This window comes from Panthera pardus, unplaced genomic scaffold (assembly GCF_024362965.1).
Source record: "Panthera pardus isolate Hobbes unplaced genomic scaffold, ASM2436296v1 HiC_scaffold_15, whole genome shotgun sequence".
NCBI classification, from domain to species: domain Eukaryota; kingdom Metazoa; phylum Chordata; class Mammalia; order Carnivora; family Felidae; genus Panthera; species Panthera pardus.
Window position 1 is genome coordinate 75323234 of NW_026526710.1, and position 18838 is coordinate 75342071.

Below are 18838 nucleotides of genomic sequence, written 5' to 3' on the forward strand. Positions count from 1 at the left end.
TATCTTAATGGAGTTCGATACTTCTCGTATCCTGCTCAGCCGGTGCTCGTGCAACAGTGCATGCGGCCCTTCAGGGAGGCTGAGCGGCCCGCCGACACCTCATTGCACGGGTCCTCAAATCTCCCACGTGCGGCGTAGGCCTGAAGTTTACAGACATCCCCCGTTGGTGTGTGTTCTTCTGCACGTGGGCTGACAGGATGTTGTCAAAAGTGTGTGGCAGTCGGGGCGCCTGGGTGGCTCGGGTGGTTAAGCGTCCGACTCTCGGTTTTGGCTCGGGTCGTGATCTCACAGTTCCGGAGTTCCAGCCCCGCAGCGGGCTCTGTGCTGACAGAGAGGAGCCTGCTTGGGATTCTCGCCCTCCCTTTCTCTCTGTGCCCCTCCCCTGCTCTCGCTCTCTCTCTCAAAACAAACCAACCAACACCTGAAAAAGAAAAAAGTCTGTGGCACATACGTTGTTTTAGAAGATGGCAGGCTCCAAATAGACTCAGCAGCCTGGAGGCACATTATCTGGGTGGACAGGATGGTGGCCCGGTGGGGTTGGACACACTTCCTTGTTAGTGAGCATTTGGGAAAAATGGCACTGGGGAGCAGGGAGGTGGAAGGAAAAGTCCTTCGTCAAGGAGTCAGGCAGTTAATCAAGTACCTAACATCGCCTACAAGTGCGAGTGCTGTGGGCAAGCAGCAAAAGGCAGCAGGGCCAGACATGGAACGTGGTCCCCACTACTGACACACGGCTCGAAGGTCTCACATTCTTTTTAAAGAACCAAAGTTCCCAGGCATCCTTACTCATCAATCTGTTCCTAAGGTTAAGATATGTACTTAGTTTCCAGAAGCCTACTACTTTACCTGGAATCAATAAAGCATCTAAGGGAGAAGAGTGGCATCCAACATGCGACATGAATGTGACCCAGAAGCAACAATGACTTACGCTTTAAAATAAGCCCTGGGACAAACATCGTATCTCTTTTCAGAAATCCAGCATCACAACTATTAATGAAGAAAACAAGGACTGTACTTACTATGGCATCCTTAACAATTTGTTTGGCCACTTGCTCTGGTTTGCAAACAGATACGGTCTCTGAAATCAGACGAGTCTCCAGAGGCTGAAGGTGGGAAAAAAAATGGATGCATCAGCACCATTATTGCCCATTAAGTTAAAGAACAAATAGTTCTTTTTTTTTTTTTCTTTTTTTTTTTTACATTTATTTATTTTTGAGAGACAGAGAGAGACAGAGCACAAGCGGGGCTGGGGCAGAGAGAGAAGGAGACACAGAACCGGAAGCAGGCTCCGGGCTCCGAGCTGTCAGCACAGAGCCTGACGCGGGGCTCGAACTCACGGACCGCGAGATCGTGACCTGAGCCGAAGTCAGACGCTCGACCGACTGAGCCACCCAGGTACCCCAAGAACAAACAATTCTTACAACCCTCCTTCCCCTTCTTTGTAAATAATTCCAGTTTTCCACCTTTGAGCAGATTCCTACTTTTAGAATCCAGTCCATCTGGATTCTAACTCGGTTTCTACCTGGTTACTGTATAAAATTTAGTGCAGTAGCTGAAGCAAGATCAGGAGGCCCTTGCCACTCTCCGTTGGACACATGTGGTCTCGGCTCCAGTGGGGACCACCAGAGCTGGAATAAGAAAACGCCACTGGGACCATCCCGGTAGACGCCTCACTGCTGGCCAGACACCTGACTGGCAGTGTTTATGCAGAGCCTCGACCGTGTGTCCTGAGCAAGATGACCAGCGTCTCCGTTCTGACCATACTCCCAGGCTAGCAAAAGACTGACACGCGGACAGAGCTGAGGCCCTGGGTCGAGACAGCCCCAGCCCAGTCCCTGTTCAACAATGCCGCTGCTTCTTAAAGGACCTGAGGAGGAGGCGGGAAGGAGGAAACTGGGACAGAAAACACCGAGGGGCCCCTGGACAGGCTGTGCTCTCATTACCAGGCTGGGGCATCAGCACCCCAAATCAAAGGTGGTTAAAGGTCCACCTCAGTTGTCTCCTTTCCTGAATTTTTAAAAAAAATTTTTTTAACGTTTATTTATTTTTGAGAGAGAGAGAGACAGAGCATGAACGGGGGAGGGTCAGAGAGAGAGGGAGACATAGAATCTGAAACAGGCTCCAGGCTCTGAGCGGTCAGCACAGAGCCCGACGTGGGGCTTGAACTCACGGACCACAAGATCGCGACCCGAGCCGAAGTCGGATGCTTAACCGACTGAGCTACCCAGGCGCCCCTCCTTTCCTGAATTCTTAACTGGAAGTCCTTTCTCTTTTCATCTTTGCATGTTGCTGCCTTAATATATATTATAGCTACTTGTATATTTGTATTTTACCTCCTAAGTTCTTTGTGGGAAAGGGCTCCCCCCCACACTTTTTTTTATCTTCCTTAAGGTGACATAAACACGTGCTCAGAAATTCTTTAAAAGGGAGTTTCAGTTTGAAGTTTTAAAACTTAACGCCTTAAACTGCATGAAACTATACATATTTTTTTACCACGTAGGATTGAGAAAATTAAAATAAAGAACAGAATGTATTTTCTTAAATTGGAAAAGCATAGCACTTCATAAAAGTCAAGTACTTCTTGATGAACCTGAATTAAGAGAAGGGTTCTTCTGAAAGTGCCTTGCTCCTTCTTCCAGACCACCAGGCCACACACACAGTAGACTGAAAAGCACTATGGCGCCCCCTGCAGGGCTCACACATCGACATAGAATTTCATTTATCCAAAGTTGGCTCAACACTACACCAGAGGGAAAAAAACCAACTTAAGATCAAAATCAGATCTTCCCAGGGAAATCACCACTTTTTGTCAGCTTTGGCTTCAAACAGAAAAGACTGCTTACCAAATGTTACAAATCCGCTTAGTGGGCCCCTGCTCATTCTAAGACAGGGCGTTTGGCTTACATTTACTTCTTTGAAATAGTTGTAATTTTAAGAGACAGACTCAAAAAGAAGTGAATAGGGAAAAAAACGTTCTAAATCATACACATCTTTTTGCAAATACACAGTCTATGGAGCATAAGTGCCAATTTTTATGCTGCAGAAACTCGCACTTACTAAAGCATTACTACGAAGGAAAAAAAAACCAATCAACGCCCATTCAAGGTAGTTAAGTTCTGGCCAATTCCTTTCTTCTCCACTTGATTCATGTGCTCGGAGGATGCCTACAACGCATCAAGGCAAGGAAGAAAGAAGTTCCTTTGAACAACGTGCAAAGCTTGCATTCAGCTCAGTCTGTCATTGTGTGTGATGTACCTGTCCAGTGCGGATAAGCATCATAGAGAAAAGCAAACCCAGAGGAAAGGATGGTGAGTGTTCCAAGGGACTGACATTTGAGAGACAGAGGGTCAGGGAAGTCCTCTCAGGGTGATGTCTGTACAGAGATAGAAAGAAACAAGGGATGAAGCCATTTGAACATCCAGAGACAGAGGGCAGCAAGCGTAAACAAAGCCCACAGGTGAGGACAGCCTGGGCAAGCTCAAAGAACAGATGGGGGGCTCTGGTAGGGCTGAGGGCAACAGGAGACACCACTGTGGACAGGTGGCCAAAGTCCACATAGTGCAAAACCCAATGAGCTGCAACACCTTTGGATTCGGGGCACCCGGGTGGCTCAGTCAGTGAAGCTGCTGACTTTGGCTCAGGTCACGATCTCACATAGGGCTCTGTGCTGACAGCTCAGAGCCTGGAGCCTGCTTCGGATTCTGTATCTCCCTCTCTCTCTCTGCCCTTCCCCCACTCGTGTTCTCTCTCTGTCTCTCAAAAATAAATAAATGTTAAAAAAAATTTTTTTAAAAGAAAAGACCTTTAGATTCTACTCTAGGCATAATGGGAGCCACTGGGGCCATACTAACACATGACAAGACCAACATGTGCGTTTTAATACTAACTTTAAAGGAGTGAAAATTAAAAATTCAGTTTTATGATGGCGGGGGGGGGGGGGGCGTCCCACTAGCTGCATTCAAGTGTTCAACAGCCACAATGTGACTACCAGATTGGAGAAGGCAGACACAGAACATTTCCATTCTAGAGCATTCTATTAAACCGTGCTGTTTAAGAAGGGTTTTTCTGGTTTTGTTTTTGGCTTTTTTTTTTCTTCCTTGCAGAAGAGGTGTTTGAACAGGGGAGTGACAAGACCTGACTTACAGTATAAAAGGATCACTGGTCACTATATGAGGAACAGACAGGGGGTCAGGAAGAGGGGCAGAAGCAGCACACCAGTTTGAAGATTATGAAGAGCAGTTCCAGCAAAAATACCAGCAGCTACCATTACGAGGATGGTACTGACAGCTGCGGTCTGAAAAAAAACGGGCCAATTCAGGACAAGTTCTGAGAGTAGAGCCAGGAGGAAGTGCGCGGGTCAAGACGTGTGGTGTGGGAGGAAGAACCAAGGCTGGCTTCTCGGTTACCAAGGAGATGAAAAGCAATGAGGGGCAATGAGAGGGAATCAAACATTCTGTTTTTGAAACGCTAAGTCTGAGGTGCCCCGGCAACCAGGTGTTTAAGTCCAGAGGAGAGGATATTATTTCTAAAGAGTATCCTCTCATTTGCTAAAAATGCAGGCTGTATTCGTGAAGATAATACCTTATTAATTAAGTAAGCCTTTGAAGATTATTAGCAAAACTCATGGCCTTGGAAAATATGGGCTGTGTTCTCTAAGACTCCACATGAGAGTTCTGGAAAGTTCAGAGGCCTCTACCTTACACATCAATTGTAAAGAACGCAGTTTTCTGTATGATGAAAATGACTCCAGGCTGAGGGGTGGAAAGTCAGAAAATTGAAAAAGGAAGATTTACAACATTAAAGGCTCGAAACAGAGGAATACTTACCTTTGTTTTGTTTTCTTCCGCAAACCCAGGGGTATCTGTGTCGGGCGGGTAGGCCACTGTGACGTAGACGTTATATGGCTTCACCTGCATTTCGGAAACAACATATGCCCCTTCAGTAAACAAGGTCCAATTCTGCAACGACCCTTAGCCACCTGCACCGGCCACCAGGCAAACGTCGTGAATCCTGCCCTGATTTTCCCAAGGCAGGATGTGGCTCTGGGTGGAGAACCAGCACCGACTGGGTCAGGAAAACTCCTCTCCATGAAGATCATTTGGAAATAAAGGCACAGGGTTCACCCCAACAACCTCTACTCCCGAAAACAGCTGGCGGAGATTCACCTCCTTCTGAGTGCTGCCCACCCCCACTGAGCAGGCAAGGCCCTAGGAGCTGTCCAGGAGGAAGGTGGACAGCTAAAGGGAGGTCTCCTTTCCCGCCTGCCCCCACCCCCTGGACACCACTCAGCACTGTGTGCAGGACCATGGGACCGGTCTCTGCGACTGCAAACCTGGCTTCCTTCACAGCCGCTTCTGAAGCTCTTGTTGATTTCATCTACAGAATACGTCAACATCAGTCAAAACCCTTTTCCTATGCTCTTCAGAGCCAGGCCTAGAACTACACGGATCCCCTGAGAAGTCTGCCTGGTCGGGAACTCCCTAAGCCACCAGCCCCTGCCCAATAGGGAGTCAGGAGTCACTTGTACCCTCCCCCACAGAAGAAACCAACAGGATTCGCCCCCCCCCACCCCCAGTGGAGCCGCCAGGTCAGACCAGCCAAGCAACTCCAGGAAAGACGACCTCACCCTTATTTATATGCAGAAACCCCTTCCCAGCTTCAAACAGGTTCCCAGGCTTCTTTGCCTCACTACAAGGCCTCCACGCCTCCACTCAGAAATACACCCCCAGCAATTCCAGAAGATTCTCCCGAGAGCGAGTCGGCCAGGACATACCCTTCCCAAAGATCCTGCACTTCAGTGGCCCTGCTCCACACTCTCATCTGGCCCTGATTCTTAGTGGCTCTAAGGGTGATAGTTCACACCATCCAAATTTCTGTCCCGATTTTTATTTGCTCCTGGCTCGCTGCTTAGCCCCAGGACGCTACCTTGCTACCTCGGGGAGTTAAAAGTGGACACACAGCTGGGGGTAGGTAGGCCACTGTGCATCTCAAGGAGGTTGAAAAGTGCTAATAGCGAGTCCTCAGGCAACCCAGAGGACCCTCAGGCACCCCAGGTGCCCTCAGAGAGCACCCCAGGGTCCCGTCTGTTCACACAGCCCTTATTCTCCCTGGGTCCCTCTGCCGGGCACAGTTCTGAAGCCTGTGGGAGGAGCTGTCGGGGTCGGGAGAAGCATTAGATCCTGGCCAGCCATGCTGAACAGCACAATAGCAAAGGGTGATGTCTTTGTTGGTTCAGAGCCACTGCACTCAGGGCGTGAGAGAGCCCGTTCACTCGGCCTCCACGGGGCATGCAGCTTCAAGGCCCAGCCGTGCTCAGAAATAGCTCTGGATTCGGGCCAGCCAGTGAGGTTGATGAGCAAGCAATTTCTCTTCCACTTGTTTTTGAGATAGTGACTTCAAAAACCGTCTCCCACGGCCTTGCCCTCTGTTGTGCACAGACCAGACAAAAACACCACCAAAAAAGCCGGTGAGTGGTAACTGGCCCACAGAAGGCCTGAAGCAGACTCGACTCAGACGTTTCTCTAACGCTCCTGTGCCCCTTCCCCCTGAAATGCGTTAGGACCTTGGCGCACAAGCGAATGTAAGACAGTGTGTCAGAGCAGTGTTTCTCAAGTTCAAGGTTATGGCTGAGCTACCAAACGCCTGAAACAGCTTTTCAGAACAGCTTTCTCCTGGCGTAGACACAGATCGTCGGGGTTGGAAGAAGCCGGTCCCAGAAGAAGCAGTTTGGGGTGCTGGTAGTCTTGAAGTCACATTGACCCTCTCAGTCTGTGGTTGGGTTCCTCCGGCGGCTAATCCCTTCGTTGTTGTATTTACTCATCCAAGGGATACTTACTGAATGAGTCCCGTATTGTTCTGTGAATGAAGACGTGGACGTCAACAACGCGAGAGAGCCCCTGCCCTCGTGGCGCGGCCCGTCTCTTGAAACTCTTGGTCAAATAACCGGTAACATCTACATACGCTATACTCCATCTACACTTTCCTTTAATCAACTAGTCCCACAGCCCCGGCAGAAAACGAAAGGGGTTGATGTGGCTTCACTTGCTCTTCTCAGACGATGCCGACTCCTAGAGATCACCCCTGTCTCTAGGAATTTACAAGCCCAGACTTCACTAGCTGACTCCTCTGCTCACCTTGTGGCCGTGTGTTTCTCCTTGTCCCTGCTGACTGACCATCCTCTTTTCTCCTGCTCTGCCCACCTCCATGCTTTTCGTCATGTTCTTCCTTCCCCTGGTCTCCATTTCAATCAGAAAGACAACCGTCTGCTCAAGAACTGACTACCAAAATCATCCCGCCTACAATGTGTGGTTCCTAATTCCATCGAAACGAAGACGGGGCAAGGGGGGCGGGGGTCCTGGAGGGAGGAGCAGAGCTGTGTCTAAGAAGCTCCAGAATTTCAGCTAAGCTTACTTTTCAAGGCTGTGGGACAAGATGGCCTTACGGGGAAGGGAGCATGATGGGAAGGAGGGAAGCACAAAGGCTATTTTTCTTTGACTTGGTCTCTGCTACCCACATCTTTGGCCGTAACCCAGCAGAAGTTGGCTTTCCAAAAAGATTAACTTTTAGAATCTTTAAATCATATACTTGTACCTAAAAAAACAGAGTTTAAAAAAAAAAAAAAGAAACACCAAAAGGTGCAACAAATGTTTTATTATGCACAAAGCATGGCTAGGGTCCTACTTCAGTTTGGCGGGCAAAGGGTGGGGTGGACAGGAAGACTTAAGAGTTAGTTAAACCGGGGCACCTGGGTGGCTCAGTCAGTTGAGCGTCCGACTTCGGCTCAGGTCATGATCTCACAGCTCATGAGTTCAAGCCCCGCATCGGGCTCTGTGCTGGCAGCTCAGAGCCTGGAGCCTGTGTCAGATTCTGTGTCTCCCTCTCTCTCTGACCCTCCCCTGTTCGTGCTCTGACTCTCTGTCTCAAAAATAAATAAACGTTAAAAAAAAAATTTTTTTTTAATTAATCCGAATAAGATCATCACAAAGTACTTCAAGTCTGAGCAATTCTATGAGGTCTGTTTCATTCACAGAAAACACAACCACGATGGCAAAACAGACTGAAGTATCCAGGTTCCAAAACACAACACTGTAAGTTTGCAGGGAAACAACTGTTCTGACGTAGGTCTACTATGAACAAACTGGATTTTGATTATTGAATTTATTCTCCTCTAAGCCTACTTTTCACGTGTTTATCTTATTCCGTGTTTCTGTGGGGACATTTTTCATGGAGTCTGAATATGGACAGGAGTCAAGCTGACTTTCAAGTCCAGGCAAGCTTCCTGCAGCGTGTGAATCACATTTGTCACAAAGAGGCTTTGGGGACTCTGTCTGTATTAGCAACTCACTTTCCTTTTCCTCCTCTTCAGTAACATGTCTGTTCTACCATGTACAAGGCTTAGGGACAAAAAGCCCTAATAAGCAGATTTTTCATTTCCAAAACAGCCCTTCACTTACCAGATGTCTAAGGCCGGATCAATCAGGTAACTTCTGACCTGAATTATAGACACATCATCTGCCCAGGGAACCAGAAAGCCAAGACGTTGTTACTGCGTTTGTTACAAAGTAACAAAGCAGCTTTAAGCAACTCCATGAACTACCAAAACTCAGCGTTCCTTTCTATAAGGTGGAAAAACGACATCTGCCTCACAGATTTCCCAAAACTTTTATAAGCGTGCCTGGGTGGCTCAGTTGGCAAAGCACCTGACTCTCGATTTCAGCTTAGGTCGTGATCTCATGGTTGGTGAGACCGAGTCCCGTACTGGGCTCTGTGCCAACAATGCAGAGCCTGCTTGGGATTCTCCTTCTCTCTGCCCCTCCCCTGCTCATGTGCACGGATGTGCGTGCTCACTCTTGCTCTCTTTCAAAATAAATAAACATTTTAATAAAAACATAAATAAATGGTTATTTGCAAAGGGACTTTCCAAGTAAAAATTTCAAAAGAAATGCTGGCATTCTTGTTTGAAATTTCACAGCCTTACGTGTCCTATTGGCTAAACATATTATAAAGAGCTATTATTGATTATGAGTATTTTTTTAAATCTTTATTTATTTTTGAGAGAGAAAGAGAGAGAGAGAGAGAGACAGAGCATGAGCAGGGGAGGGACAGAGAGAGAGGGAGACGGAGAATCTGAAGCAGGCTCCAGGCCCTGAGCTGTCGGCACAGAGCCCGATGTGGGGCTCGAACTCACATAAACTGTGAGATCATGACCTGAACCAAAGTCGGAGGCTTAACCGACTGAGCCACTCAGGTGCCCCTTATTGATTATGAGTATTAAGAAAGTTGACGAAAATGAAATTTGGGGCTGGTTCCTTTTCGATGAGAATGGCACAGTCTACCAGTCTCTAAGTGGCGCATGAGGATTCTGTCATTGATTGGACAACTCATCTGCACTGTGATGCTGGGCAATGTGGTGCTCTGTCACACACCATCAAGGGCTCTTCTGGGGATTTTATAAATCGGCGATCAGCCAACTATGGCCCTATGGACAAATCTGGCCCTCTACCTCTTTTTGCAAATAAAGTTTTATCGGAACACAGCTATCTCTGTTCATTTACCTATTGCACATGGTTGTTTTCCTGCTCTCACAGTAGACTTGAGTAGTCGCGACAGACACCATCCAGCCCTTGAAGGCTAAAATGCCTACAATCTGGCCCTTTACAGAAAAAAGTTGCCAACCCCTAACCTAAATTATTAAACAGGATCCCCAGGTCACACACACTCCTACCATGAGAAGGTTGGTCAAAATGAATTTTCTTCCGGGCTTTTAACATCACGATGTAGTGTTACATTTCAGTGCAAGTTACAATAGAAAGAATTTTACCTTGCCTTTTCAGTGTGTGATTTGGGATAGATATGTGTGGTACTTTCTAAGCGTCCCCATTGGACAACAATGCGGCAGTCAGCTTCCCACAGCTGAGGTTGTGTGAAGGTTGTCACATCATGACAAGCATTTATTTCGATGCTAATGCTAACCACACCCTCTTTCACAACACGTTCTCTTAACTGTGAAAATAAAAAGCATTCGCTGTCATCAAGATTTCTTTAAGATACTAAAGTATAAGTCTCAGGAGAGCCAAATGATATTTTTAATCCAACCCTCTTGTTTTACAGAAAAGGAAACAGACCCAGTTAAATGATTTGTCTCACAGCTGAGAGCTAGACGGGAGCTGATTCAAGCTTTTCCCTCAAACACGTGCTAATTTCATCACTCGGTCTTAAACCAGAGATCTTTTCGTTAAAGAAACACTTCTAGAGAATCGCAGGCTCACATGGTATTAGACTGAAAAATACAGAGTAAATATAAAGTAGTACTTTGTGTATTAAATTAAGCCAGCGAAACACCTCCTAGCCCTTTTGCTTCTATCCCCAGTAGAGTCTTTATGCGATGAAAAATGTTACCTGCAGAATTCAAGGGCTGAGCCGATGCCCTTTCGCTAACGTCACGTCTACAAATGTCTAACGTGATACGACAACACGTGGCAAGTAGCTGCAAACCAAAGGGGAACATCCACTGCCGAGCTGGAAGATAAAAACTGTGAAACTGAATACAGCGTTTACCTCCATCTGCAAAGCTTCAGCCAGTCCCCTGATGGCAAACTTGGATGAAGAGTAGGCTGTAAAACCGAATAATCCCAGCTGTCCTGCCTGGGACGAGACAAAGACTATCCGGCCGACACGACGCTCCTTCATGGTGGTGATCACTGCTCGGCTGGGGTACACGCTGCCCAGGTAGTTGACGCTCATTAGTCTCTGCCGGGAACAAAGGGCCACGTGAGGAGTGAGCAAGGTCAAAGCCTCAGGGCTGCGCTCCACAGCAGTTGTCTGCTCTCCGGATCTGAGGGCCAGTGGAGCCCAAGTGACTGGGAGCCCAAGGGATGTGTCGAGGGAATGAACGATGCAGTGATGCTGTCAATGCGCCCCGGTGCCCATGACCTGCCCTCTCAAGCCTACTTCAGTCTAGTCTCTTATTCTCCTTGTGACGGCAGTGATGTCATCGCTGAAAACCGGTCAGGATTAGTCTTCTCCTGATCCAAAGTATGCTGTGTACTGCAAGCAATACTTTCTGAAAAACAGTTTTAGGAAAAAGCCCCCCAAGGATCTCTGGCCCTGTTAGTTCCAAGCTTCGGAAACATCACAAAGAGACTAGGACGTGGTTAACGGCATGGACTGTGGTTACTACCTATTGGATGATCAACTCTAAGAGAGTCAGGCACTACTTATTTCGGCAGCTGCACACAGGGCTAGTGCAGGTAGTAGCCACAGGGTTGTTGCAAGCATTGAAAGAGGAAACACAAGTCAAGGCATAGCCTCTGACCCACCGTCACCTGCTCGGTCAGTGTTGGCTCTTACATCATGATGGGTAAGAACTTACGTAGGTACCAAGAGTGTATCTTCCTTTCATCCTGGCAACTCTCAAAAACCTTACATTTTAACTTGGAAATCTAAGAGTACTGGCATTAAATTGTTTCTATATTAAGGGGCACCTGGGTGGCTCAGTTGGTTAAGAGGCTGACCCTTGATTTCGGCTCAGGTCATGGTCTCATTTCATGAGATCGAGCCCCGTGTCAGACTCTGTGATGACAGAGTGGAGCCTGCTTGGGATTTTCTCTCTCCCTCTCTCTCTCTGCCCCACCCCTGCTCGTGCATGGGTGTGCTCTCTCTCTCTCTCTCTCAAGATAAATAAAATATTAAGAAATGTTTCTATATTTAAAGTCCTGTAAAAATACTACACCTATCACCATGTGAAACCAAACACTTCATTGCATACTATATTTACAGTGACTGTAACTAATTCAAATATTACACAAAAGTACACGTGCATAGGTGCAAAACCAAGGAACTCCAGAACACTGTAAATGATTGTGTTAGGATGTTGGGATTCCCACTTTTCCCAAAATGTCTTTTAATATCATTATATTGTCTTGATAACAAAAATGCTCTTAAAAAGTACCCCGAAAAGATAGCACACTAAACCCAAGTGTTCACTTCAGCTCCCTTCTAGAGACCTAACTAAAATCTCAATAAAAAGATACATTTTTGGGGCGCCTGGGTGGCTCAGTCGTCGGTTAAGCGTCCGACTTCAGCTCAGGTCACGATCTCGCGGTCCGTGAGTTCGAGCCCCGTGTCGGGCTCTGGGCTGATGGCTCACAGCCTGGAGCCTGCTTCCGATTCTGAGTCTCCCTCTCTCTCTGCCCCTCCCCCGTTCATGCTCTGTCTCTCTCTGTCTCAAAAATAAATAGAACGTTTAAAAAAAAAAAAAAAGATAAATTTTTGTAAAGGCAAGAACCCACAGAGCACAGACAACAGGAAAGAAAATAACATTTTGGAAGCTGAAAATCAGCATGGCGAGTGATAACAAACTTAGTGGAAAGCTGAATGCTAGAAGCAAGGAGCAGAGAAACTGGGGGCGCCTGGGTGACTCAGTTGGTTAAGCATCTGACTTTGGCTCAGGTCATGATCTCGCAGCTTGTGAGTTCAAGTCCCACGTCGGGCTCTGTACTGATAGCTCAGAGCCTGGGGCCCGCTTTGGATTCTGTGTCTCCCTCTCTCTCTGCCCCTCCCCCTTTGTGCTCTGTCTCTTTCTCTCAAAAATTAAAAAAAAAAAAAAAAAAAAAAAAAAAAAATATATATATATATATATACATATATACATACATATAAGAACAAATTAAACCAAAAGCATGCAGAAAAAAATATTAAAAATAAAAGAAGGAAATAAATGAAATAGAAAACAGAAAAAATAAATGAAATAGAAAACAGAAAATTAACAAAACCGAAAGCTGGTTATTAAGAAGATCAATAAAACTGAAAAATCTCTAGCCATGCTGGTCAAGAAAGATAAAGGACACAAATTATCAATCTCAAGAATGAGGGGGATGACATCACTACAAACTCTAAGTTTATTTATCTATTTTGAGAGGCCAGGGAGGGGCAGACAGAGGGAGAGAGAGAACCCCAAGTAGGCTCTGTACTACCAGCACAGAGCCCAATGTGGGGCTCAAACCCATGAACCACAAGATCATGACCTGAGCTGAAATGAAAAGTCAGGTGTTTATCTATAGATATTAAAAGGACAATAACGGAATATGATGAATAACTCTGCCAATCAATTCAATGACTTAGATGAAATGGACCAATTCCTTGAAAGACACAAGCTACCAAAGTCACTCAAAAGAAATAGATAAGAAGATATAGATGTAGCCCTACATTTATTAAAGAAATTGAATTAAAGTTAGAAATCTTCCCACAAAGAAAACCTTAGGCTTCCGTGGTAAATTCTACCAAACATTTAAAGAAGGTTAATATCAATCCTACACAAATTCTTCCAGAAAAGTGAATAGGCAGGAATACTCCCCCACTTATGCTAAGAGGTCAGCAATACTTTTACAAAAAAATCAGAAAAAAACTACAACTGGGTCTATCCCAGGAATGCAAGCTGGTTTAACATGGGAAATTAATCAGTGTAATTCACCATATTAACAAACTAAAAACAGAATTCTGTGATCCTCCCAATAGATGCAGAAAAAACACCTGCCAAAATTCAACCTCCATTCCTTATAAACACTCTCAGCAAGCTAGGAATAGAAAAGAACTTTCTCAACTTGATAAAAGACATCTACCAAAACAAAGCAAAACAGAACTACAGAAAACATCATACTTAATGATTAAAAAACAAAACAAAACAAAAGTTTTCTCCCAAGATCAGGAACACCACAAGTATGTCTGCTCTCACAACTTCTATTCTGTACTGGATGTTCTAGCCTTACAATAAGGGTATCCAGATGGGAACAGAAAAAGTAAAATTGTTGCAGATGACATGATCTTGAATGAAGAAAAGCCAGTGAGCACTAGAATCAATAACTGACTTTAGCAAGACTGCAAGATCAATACATAAATATCAATTGGATTTCTCTACGTTCGTTCGCAATGAACACTCAGAAACTGACATGAAAAATGCCATTTACACTAGCATCAAAAAACAGGAAATGCTGAAAAACGATGTGTAAGACCCATACATTGAAACCTACAAAACACTGCTGAGACGCAAAAGAAAATGTAAATAAATGGGAGATATACACTACGTTCACAGGTTAGAAGACTCGGTTATTGTTACAATGTCAATTATCCCCATGTGGATCTACAGACTCAATGTAACCCCAATCAAAAGCTGACAATAATTATCCTTAAAATCCACAGGTAGATAAAACAAAATATAGTTCCAAGGATCCACAAAGAAAACCATTAAAAAGGAAAATTAAGAGAAGTTCCCCGGGACCACCACCAGTTTCGGTGATTCACGGACAACCTCACGGAACTCTGCCCCGATCATACCCGTGACTAAGATTTATGACAGTGAAAAGGCACAAAACAAAATCAGCAAGGGCAAAAGGCACCTGGGCCAAAGTCCAGAGGAACCAGGCAAATTTCCCAAAGTCCTCTCCCCGGGGAATCATACAGCACGTGCTGAGACCCCCCCAGCGATGAGTTCTAACAAGTATCCCGTGCAGGCAACTTCTGTGCATGAGAACCCTGTGGGCCTCAGTAAAGCTAAAACCAACCAAGCAAACAAACAAATCATCAAAACAAAACAAAACAATCAAATAAAAAAAAAAAATGAAAGCGAATTGATTTTAAATAGAAATGAACTCTTATCTTCAGAAAATGCATCAAGCCTGGCAGTGGGCGTTCCAACAGGACTTACCCACGATGAGCACACATCCAGATGTGACCACGACACGGCAAGGGACGGAGACGGAGGAGGGGGACAGCCGAGGGGCAGATACCGGCCTCAGCCGGGAAGAGGGCCCTTCTAGAGCGGGCCATGAACACGGGGCGGGGGGGGGGGGGAGGCCCGGTCACCGATAGAGGCAACAGGCTTTGGGTTAACAGTCCTCTCTTTTTAAAAATCTGGTTCTCGGGGCGCCTGAGCGGCTCAGTCGGTTGAGCGTCCGACTTCGGCTCAGGTCATGATCTCGCGGTTCGTGAGTTCGAGCCCCGTGTCGGGCTCTGTGCTGACAGCTCGGAGCCTGGAGCCTGCTTCGGATTCTGTGTCTCCCTCTCTTTCTGTCCCTCCCCTGCTCATGCTCTGTCTCCCTCTGTGTCAAAAATAAATAAAACGTTAAAAGTAAATAAATAAATAAAAAAAAGTCTGGTTCTCACTGGGCTGAGACCGCTTCCGACACCCGCTATCAGCTGCCCACTCCTCCCCCCGCCAACTGCGTGCTGACCTCCGTCCCCCACCCCTCACTCCGAGGTTCCCCATCACTGCCCCCTGCCTCGACTACCTTCCCTCCTGATGCAGCAGGCAGAAAGCACCTCTAACAACCGAAACGCAGATCACACCACCACCCAGCTGACCTTAAGCCCCTTCAAAAGGTTTTGGACTAAAACCCAAACTCCCCGTGGTGGCCATTAGGCCCCAGCGGTTCTGGCCCCTGCTCCACTCCACATCGCTCCAAGAGCTGACTCCCCACCCCTCTGGCCTGTAAAGGCTCCTGGTCAGTTCCTTGAGTTCGCCCTCCGTGCTCAGTCAGGGTGGGTCTGTGGATTCCCCCTCCGTTAGCCTCTCTCTCTCTCAATCTCTCTCTCTCACACACACACTCACACATTCTCATACATTCGCTCACGCTCACACACACCCGACCCCTTTCCTGCTGGCCCCCTCAGCACGTCACACCGAGACGAATACGACCACGAGCTTCCCCAACTGATTCTTTATCCAGCTGTTGAAATCATCTTCAAAGTCCCCCTTCGATTACTTACAGTAAAGGCGTGCAGGTCAAGACAGCTGCCTTATTTAGGCCGAGCGGATAAAGGAGCCTTAACACACTCCAGCCCCAGATCAGGTGCCCTCTGCTTACAGCTACGTCTGGACTCTCCTCTGACTGGACTTTGTATCACACAGGCCACACGCCTTCCCACAGGCCGCCAGAAGCAAGGCATCTCAACTACTAGGCCCGCAGTCTCCTTCTCCACAAAAGGGGGATGGCATTTACCTTCGCGGGGTAAAGCGTTCAAAATCCACTACAGGGGCACCTGGGTGGCTCAGTCGGTTGAGCGTCCGACTTCGGCTCAGGTCACGATCTCGCGGTATGGGAGTTCGAGCCCCGCGTCGGGCTCTGTGCTAACTGTTCAGAGCCTGGAGCCTGTTTGAGATTCTGTGTCTCCCTCTCTCTCTGACCCTCCCCCGTTCATGCTCTGTTACTCCCTGTCTCAAAAGTAAATAAACGTTAAAAAAAAAAAAAAAATCCACTACAGCAGTAAAGGCTAATGGAACGTGAAGAAAAAGACAGTTGATAGGACGTCAACTAAAAACCTGTTTTAAAATTTTTTTTAATGTTTATTTATTTTTGAGGGGGAGGGGAGGGACAGAGAGAGAGGGAGACACAGAATCAGAAGCAGACTCCGGGCTCTGAGCTGTCAGCACAAAGCCGGACTCAGGGTTCGAACCCACAAACCGGGAGATCACAAGCTGAGCCGAAGTCAGACAATTAACTGACTCAGCCACCCAGGCGCCCCTAAAAGACTGTCTTGTACTTAAGAAAGATTTCAAAACTGATGTCCATTTATTTAGAGCTGACATAGATTACTAAGAGAAGTTCCCTGGAAAACTTGTTTAAAAGTATAAACAGAAACATGATGCACGGTCTTTTCGTCTTGATTTCAGAACTCAAAAGGGTCTGCTCATGAGCTTTTTTGGCTTCCCAAACCCTGAGGCTTGAGATGAAAACCCAGCAGCCCTTGGTTTGCAGAGACCTCTCTTAAAGGGAGTAGCTCGGTGAGTCGTCACAGCGATGTGTGTCCGCTTGGAGGGGTCACCCCCGTGTTACAGCTTGGGAAGCCACGGTCCAGAGACCCGTCTGAATTCTTAACGCTGGACGGTCACGGCGCTGGAACCAAAACCTTGTCGAACCCTCCCCTCGCCTTCTAAAACTTCTATTAATCCTGAATGCATTTTATCTATGCCTTTGGTAAAGCCTTCGCCTGTGGCCCCGTTCTACTTCTAGCATATGGCCTACTCGACCAGCGAAAAACACAAATGTCTACTTACTTCAAAAGTGCTAACTTCAAGGTCTTCAAATTTTCCCGAAAGCGACATTCCTGCACAGTTCACAAGCATGTCTACTGGGCCCAGTTTTTCCTGTGCCTGGAAAAATTTATGAGAGCAGGCAATAAGAAAGAGAAGAATCGGGTCGTAGCAGATCAGTGCCAATAAATACAATCTATAAAACCATTAAACCTACAGAGATGATTTAACAGCTCCACACTGCACGCTAAAACAGTAAGAACCAATCGAAAGGCAAGTGAATTCTTTCCGGTTAACCCGGCCCCTTACTTGTTTTATGACATTTTCTACTTGGCTGTAGTCTTGAGATACGTCAACTGATATACACAGCACCACCTGTTAGAAAGAGGACACAAAAATGATCAAAGCCATGCAGGTGTCTAAAACTATTTTTTAAAGAATTTTTTTAAAGTAAAGGCAATTGTTTCCAATAACTAGGGAGTCTAGTTTTCTATGCACAGATAGTAGTGTCAGAAATCTGATGGTGCAACAGGAGAGCTTAATTTTCTTGGCCATTTTCACAAAAAACTCTTGCACAAACTCAAAAACATGTGTTAAGAAATGTTGGCCAAACTACAGATTTTTAGGCATAAAATAAGTAAGTTCTGGGAATCTCACGTACGGTGTGGTGACCCCCGTTCCGAACACTGCATTGTCTGCTTGAAACCGGCTAAGAGAGTGGACCTTCTGTGTTCTCAACTCACATAGTCACACACACACAATAACTATGTGAGGTGATGGATGTGTGAGCCAGCTTGAGGCGGTAAACATTTCACAGTGTAAATGTGTATCAAATCATCACGTGATACACCTCAAATACATTCAGTTTTTGTCTATTATACCTCAGTAAAGCCGGAAACAGAAAGGAAACAAAATGTAAAAAGCTCCTCTTGGAATGCCACTGATCTATAGTGACAGAAAGCAGGTCTGAGATCACCTGCAGCCAGATGTGGAGAGAGGCCCGGACAGCAAAGAGGCAAAGGGAACCCTAGAGATATGGACACGTTCTGTGTCCATTTCACTGGTGGTTTCACATGCGTATATATCTGTCAAAAGCCATCAAACTGTACTCTTTTTTATTTATTTTTAGTTTTTTGTTTTCTTGAGTAGGCTTCACATGCAGCATTGGAGCCTGATGCAGGGCTTAAAACTCACGCCCCTGAGATCAAGCCCTGAGCTGAGAGCCGACTAAGCCACCCAAGCGCGCCCTGTACCCCTTCGGTGGGTGTGGTTTACGGTACATCAATTACATCTCAGGTCGTTGAAAAGAAAACATAATTCACGTGAAAAATAAACTGTACATAAATCGTATCTCAAGTTAACACCTTAGGTTGTTAAAAATAAAAACAATACATCTAATAAATAAGCTTACACAAAGACTCCTGTTGGAGCCATACCAGAGCTGTGACTGCCCTCCTGGGGTTCCCTATCGGCGGGCAGAATACAGAGATACGCATACCATACCTACTCACCAAGGCCTGGGACCTCAGTTCGGGTCCCTCCTCAGAGGCTGAGCCAGGTGACTTTATCCTTCAAGGCCAAGGGTCGCTCTGGGCCTGTGGGAGCTTGTGACCCGCCACTCACAGATTCTCTAGACAAGGGGTCACCAAGGGAAACCCACCAAGAGCCCAGGACAAACCTGGCCATGCCCAGAGGTTCACAGCCCAGAGAGACGGCAGGAAGAGGCCAGCCCGTGCTTACCATGGAAAACAATTAGTCTTTGGAAAGGAAGGAGGGAAGGAAGGGAAGAAGGAAAGGGGGGGAAAAAAGCAC

At 46.5% G+C, this 18838-nt stretch overlaps 1 protein-coding gene and 1 long non-coding RNA gene across 4 annotated transcripts in view; both read right to left on the bottom strand.

Annotated features, from left to right (window-relative positions):
• Window positions 1–18838, bottom strand: part of KDSR (3-ketodihydrosphingosine reductase) — a 39705-nt gene that overhangs the window by 10597 nt on the left and 10270 nt on the right. For 2 of the 3 annotated variants that reach the window (XM_053902809.1, XM_053902808.1), the window contains exons 4-8: window positions 17336–17401; window positions 17051–17146; window positions 10558–10749; window positions 4827–4910; window positions 1020–1103 (exon numbers count right to left, since the gene is read on the bottom strand). In XM_053902809.1, coding sequence (XP_053758784.1) covers window positions 1020–1103; window positions 4827–4910; window positions 10558–10749; window positions 17051–17146; window positions 17336–17401 — 522 coding nt within the window. Of the gene's footprint in view, window positions 1–1019; window positions 1104–4826; window positions 4911–10557; window positions 10750–15762; window positions 15994–17050; window positions 17147–17335; window positions 17402–18838 lie in introns of those variants that run through there. The other variant, XM_053902810.1, reaches the window with a different exon arrangement.
• Window positions 10064–10551, bottom strand: LOC109275623 (uncharacterized). Its single transcript, XR_002084268.2, has 2 exons — window positions 10399–10551; window positions 10064–10279 (listed from the first exon to the last, which is right to left on the bottom strand). It is a non-coding gene; the product is annotated as an uncharacterized LOC109275623 (long non-coding RNA).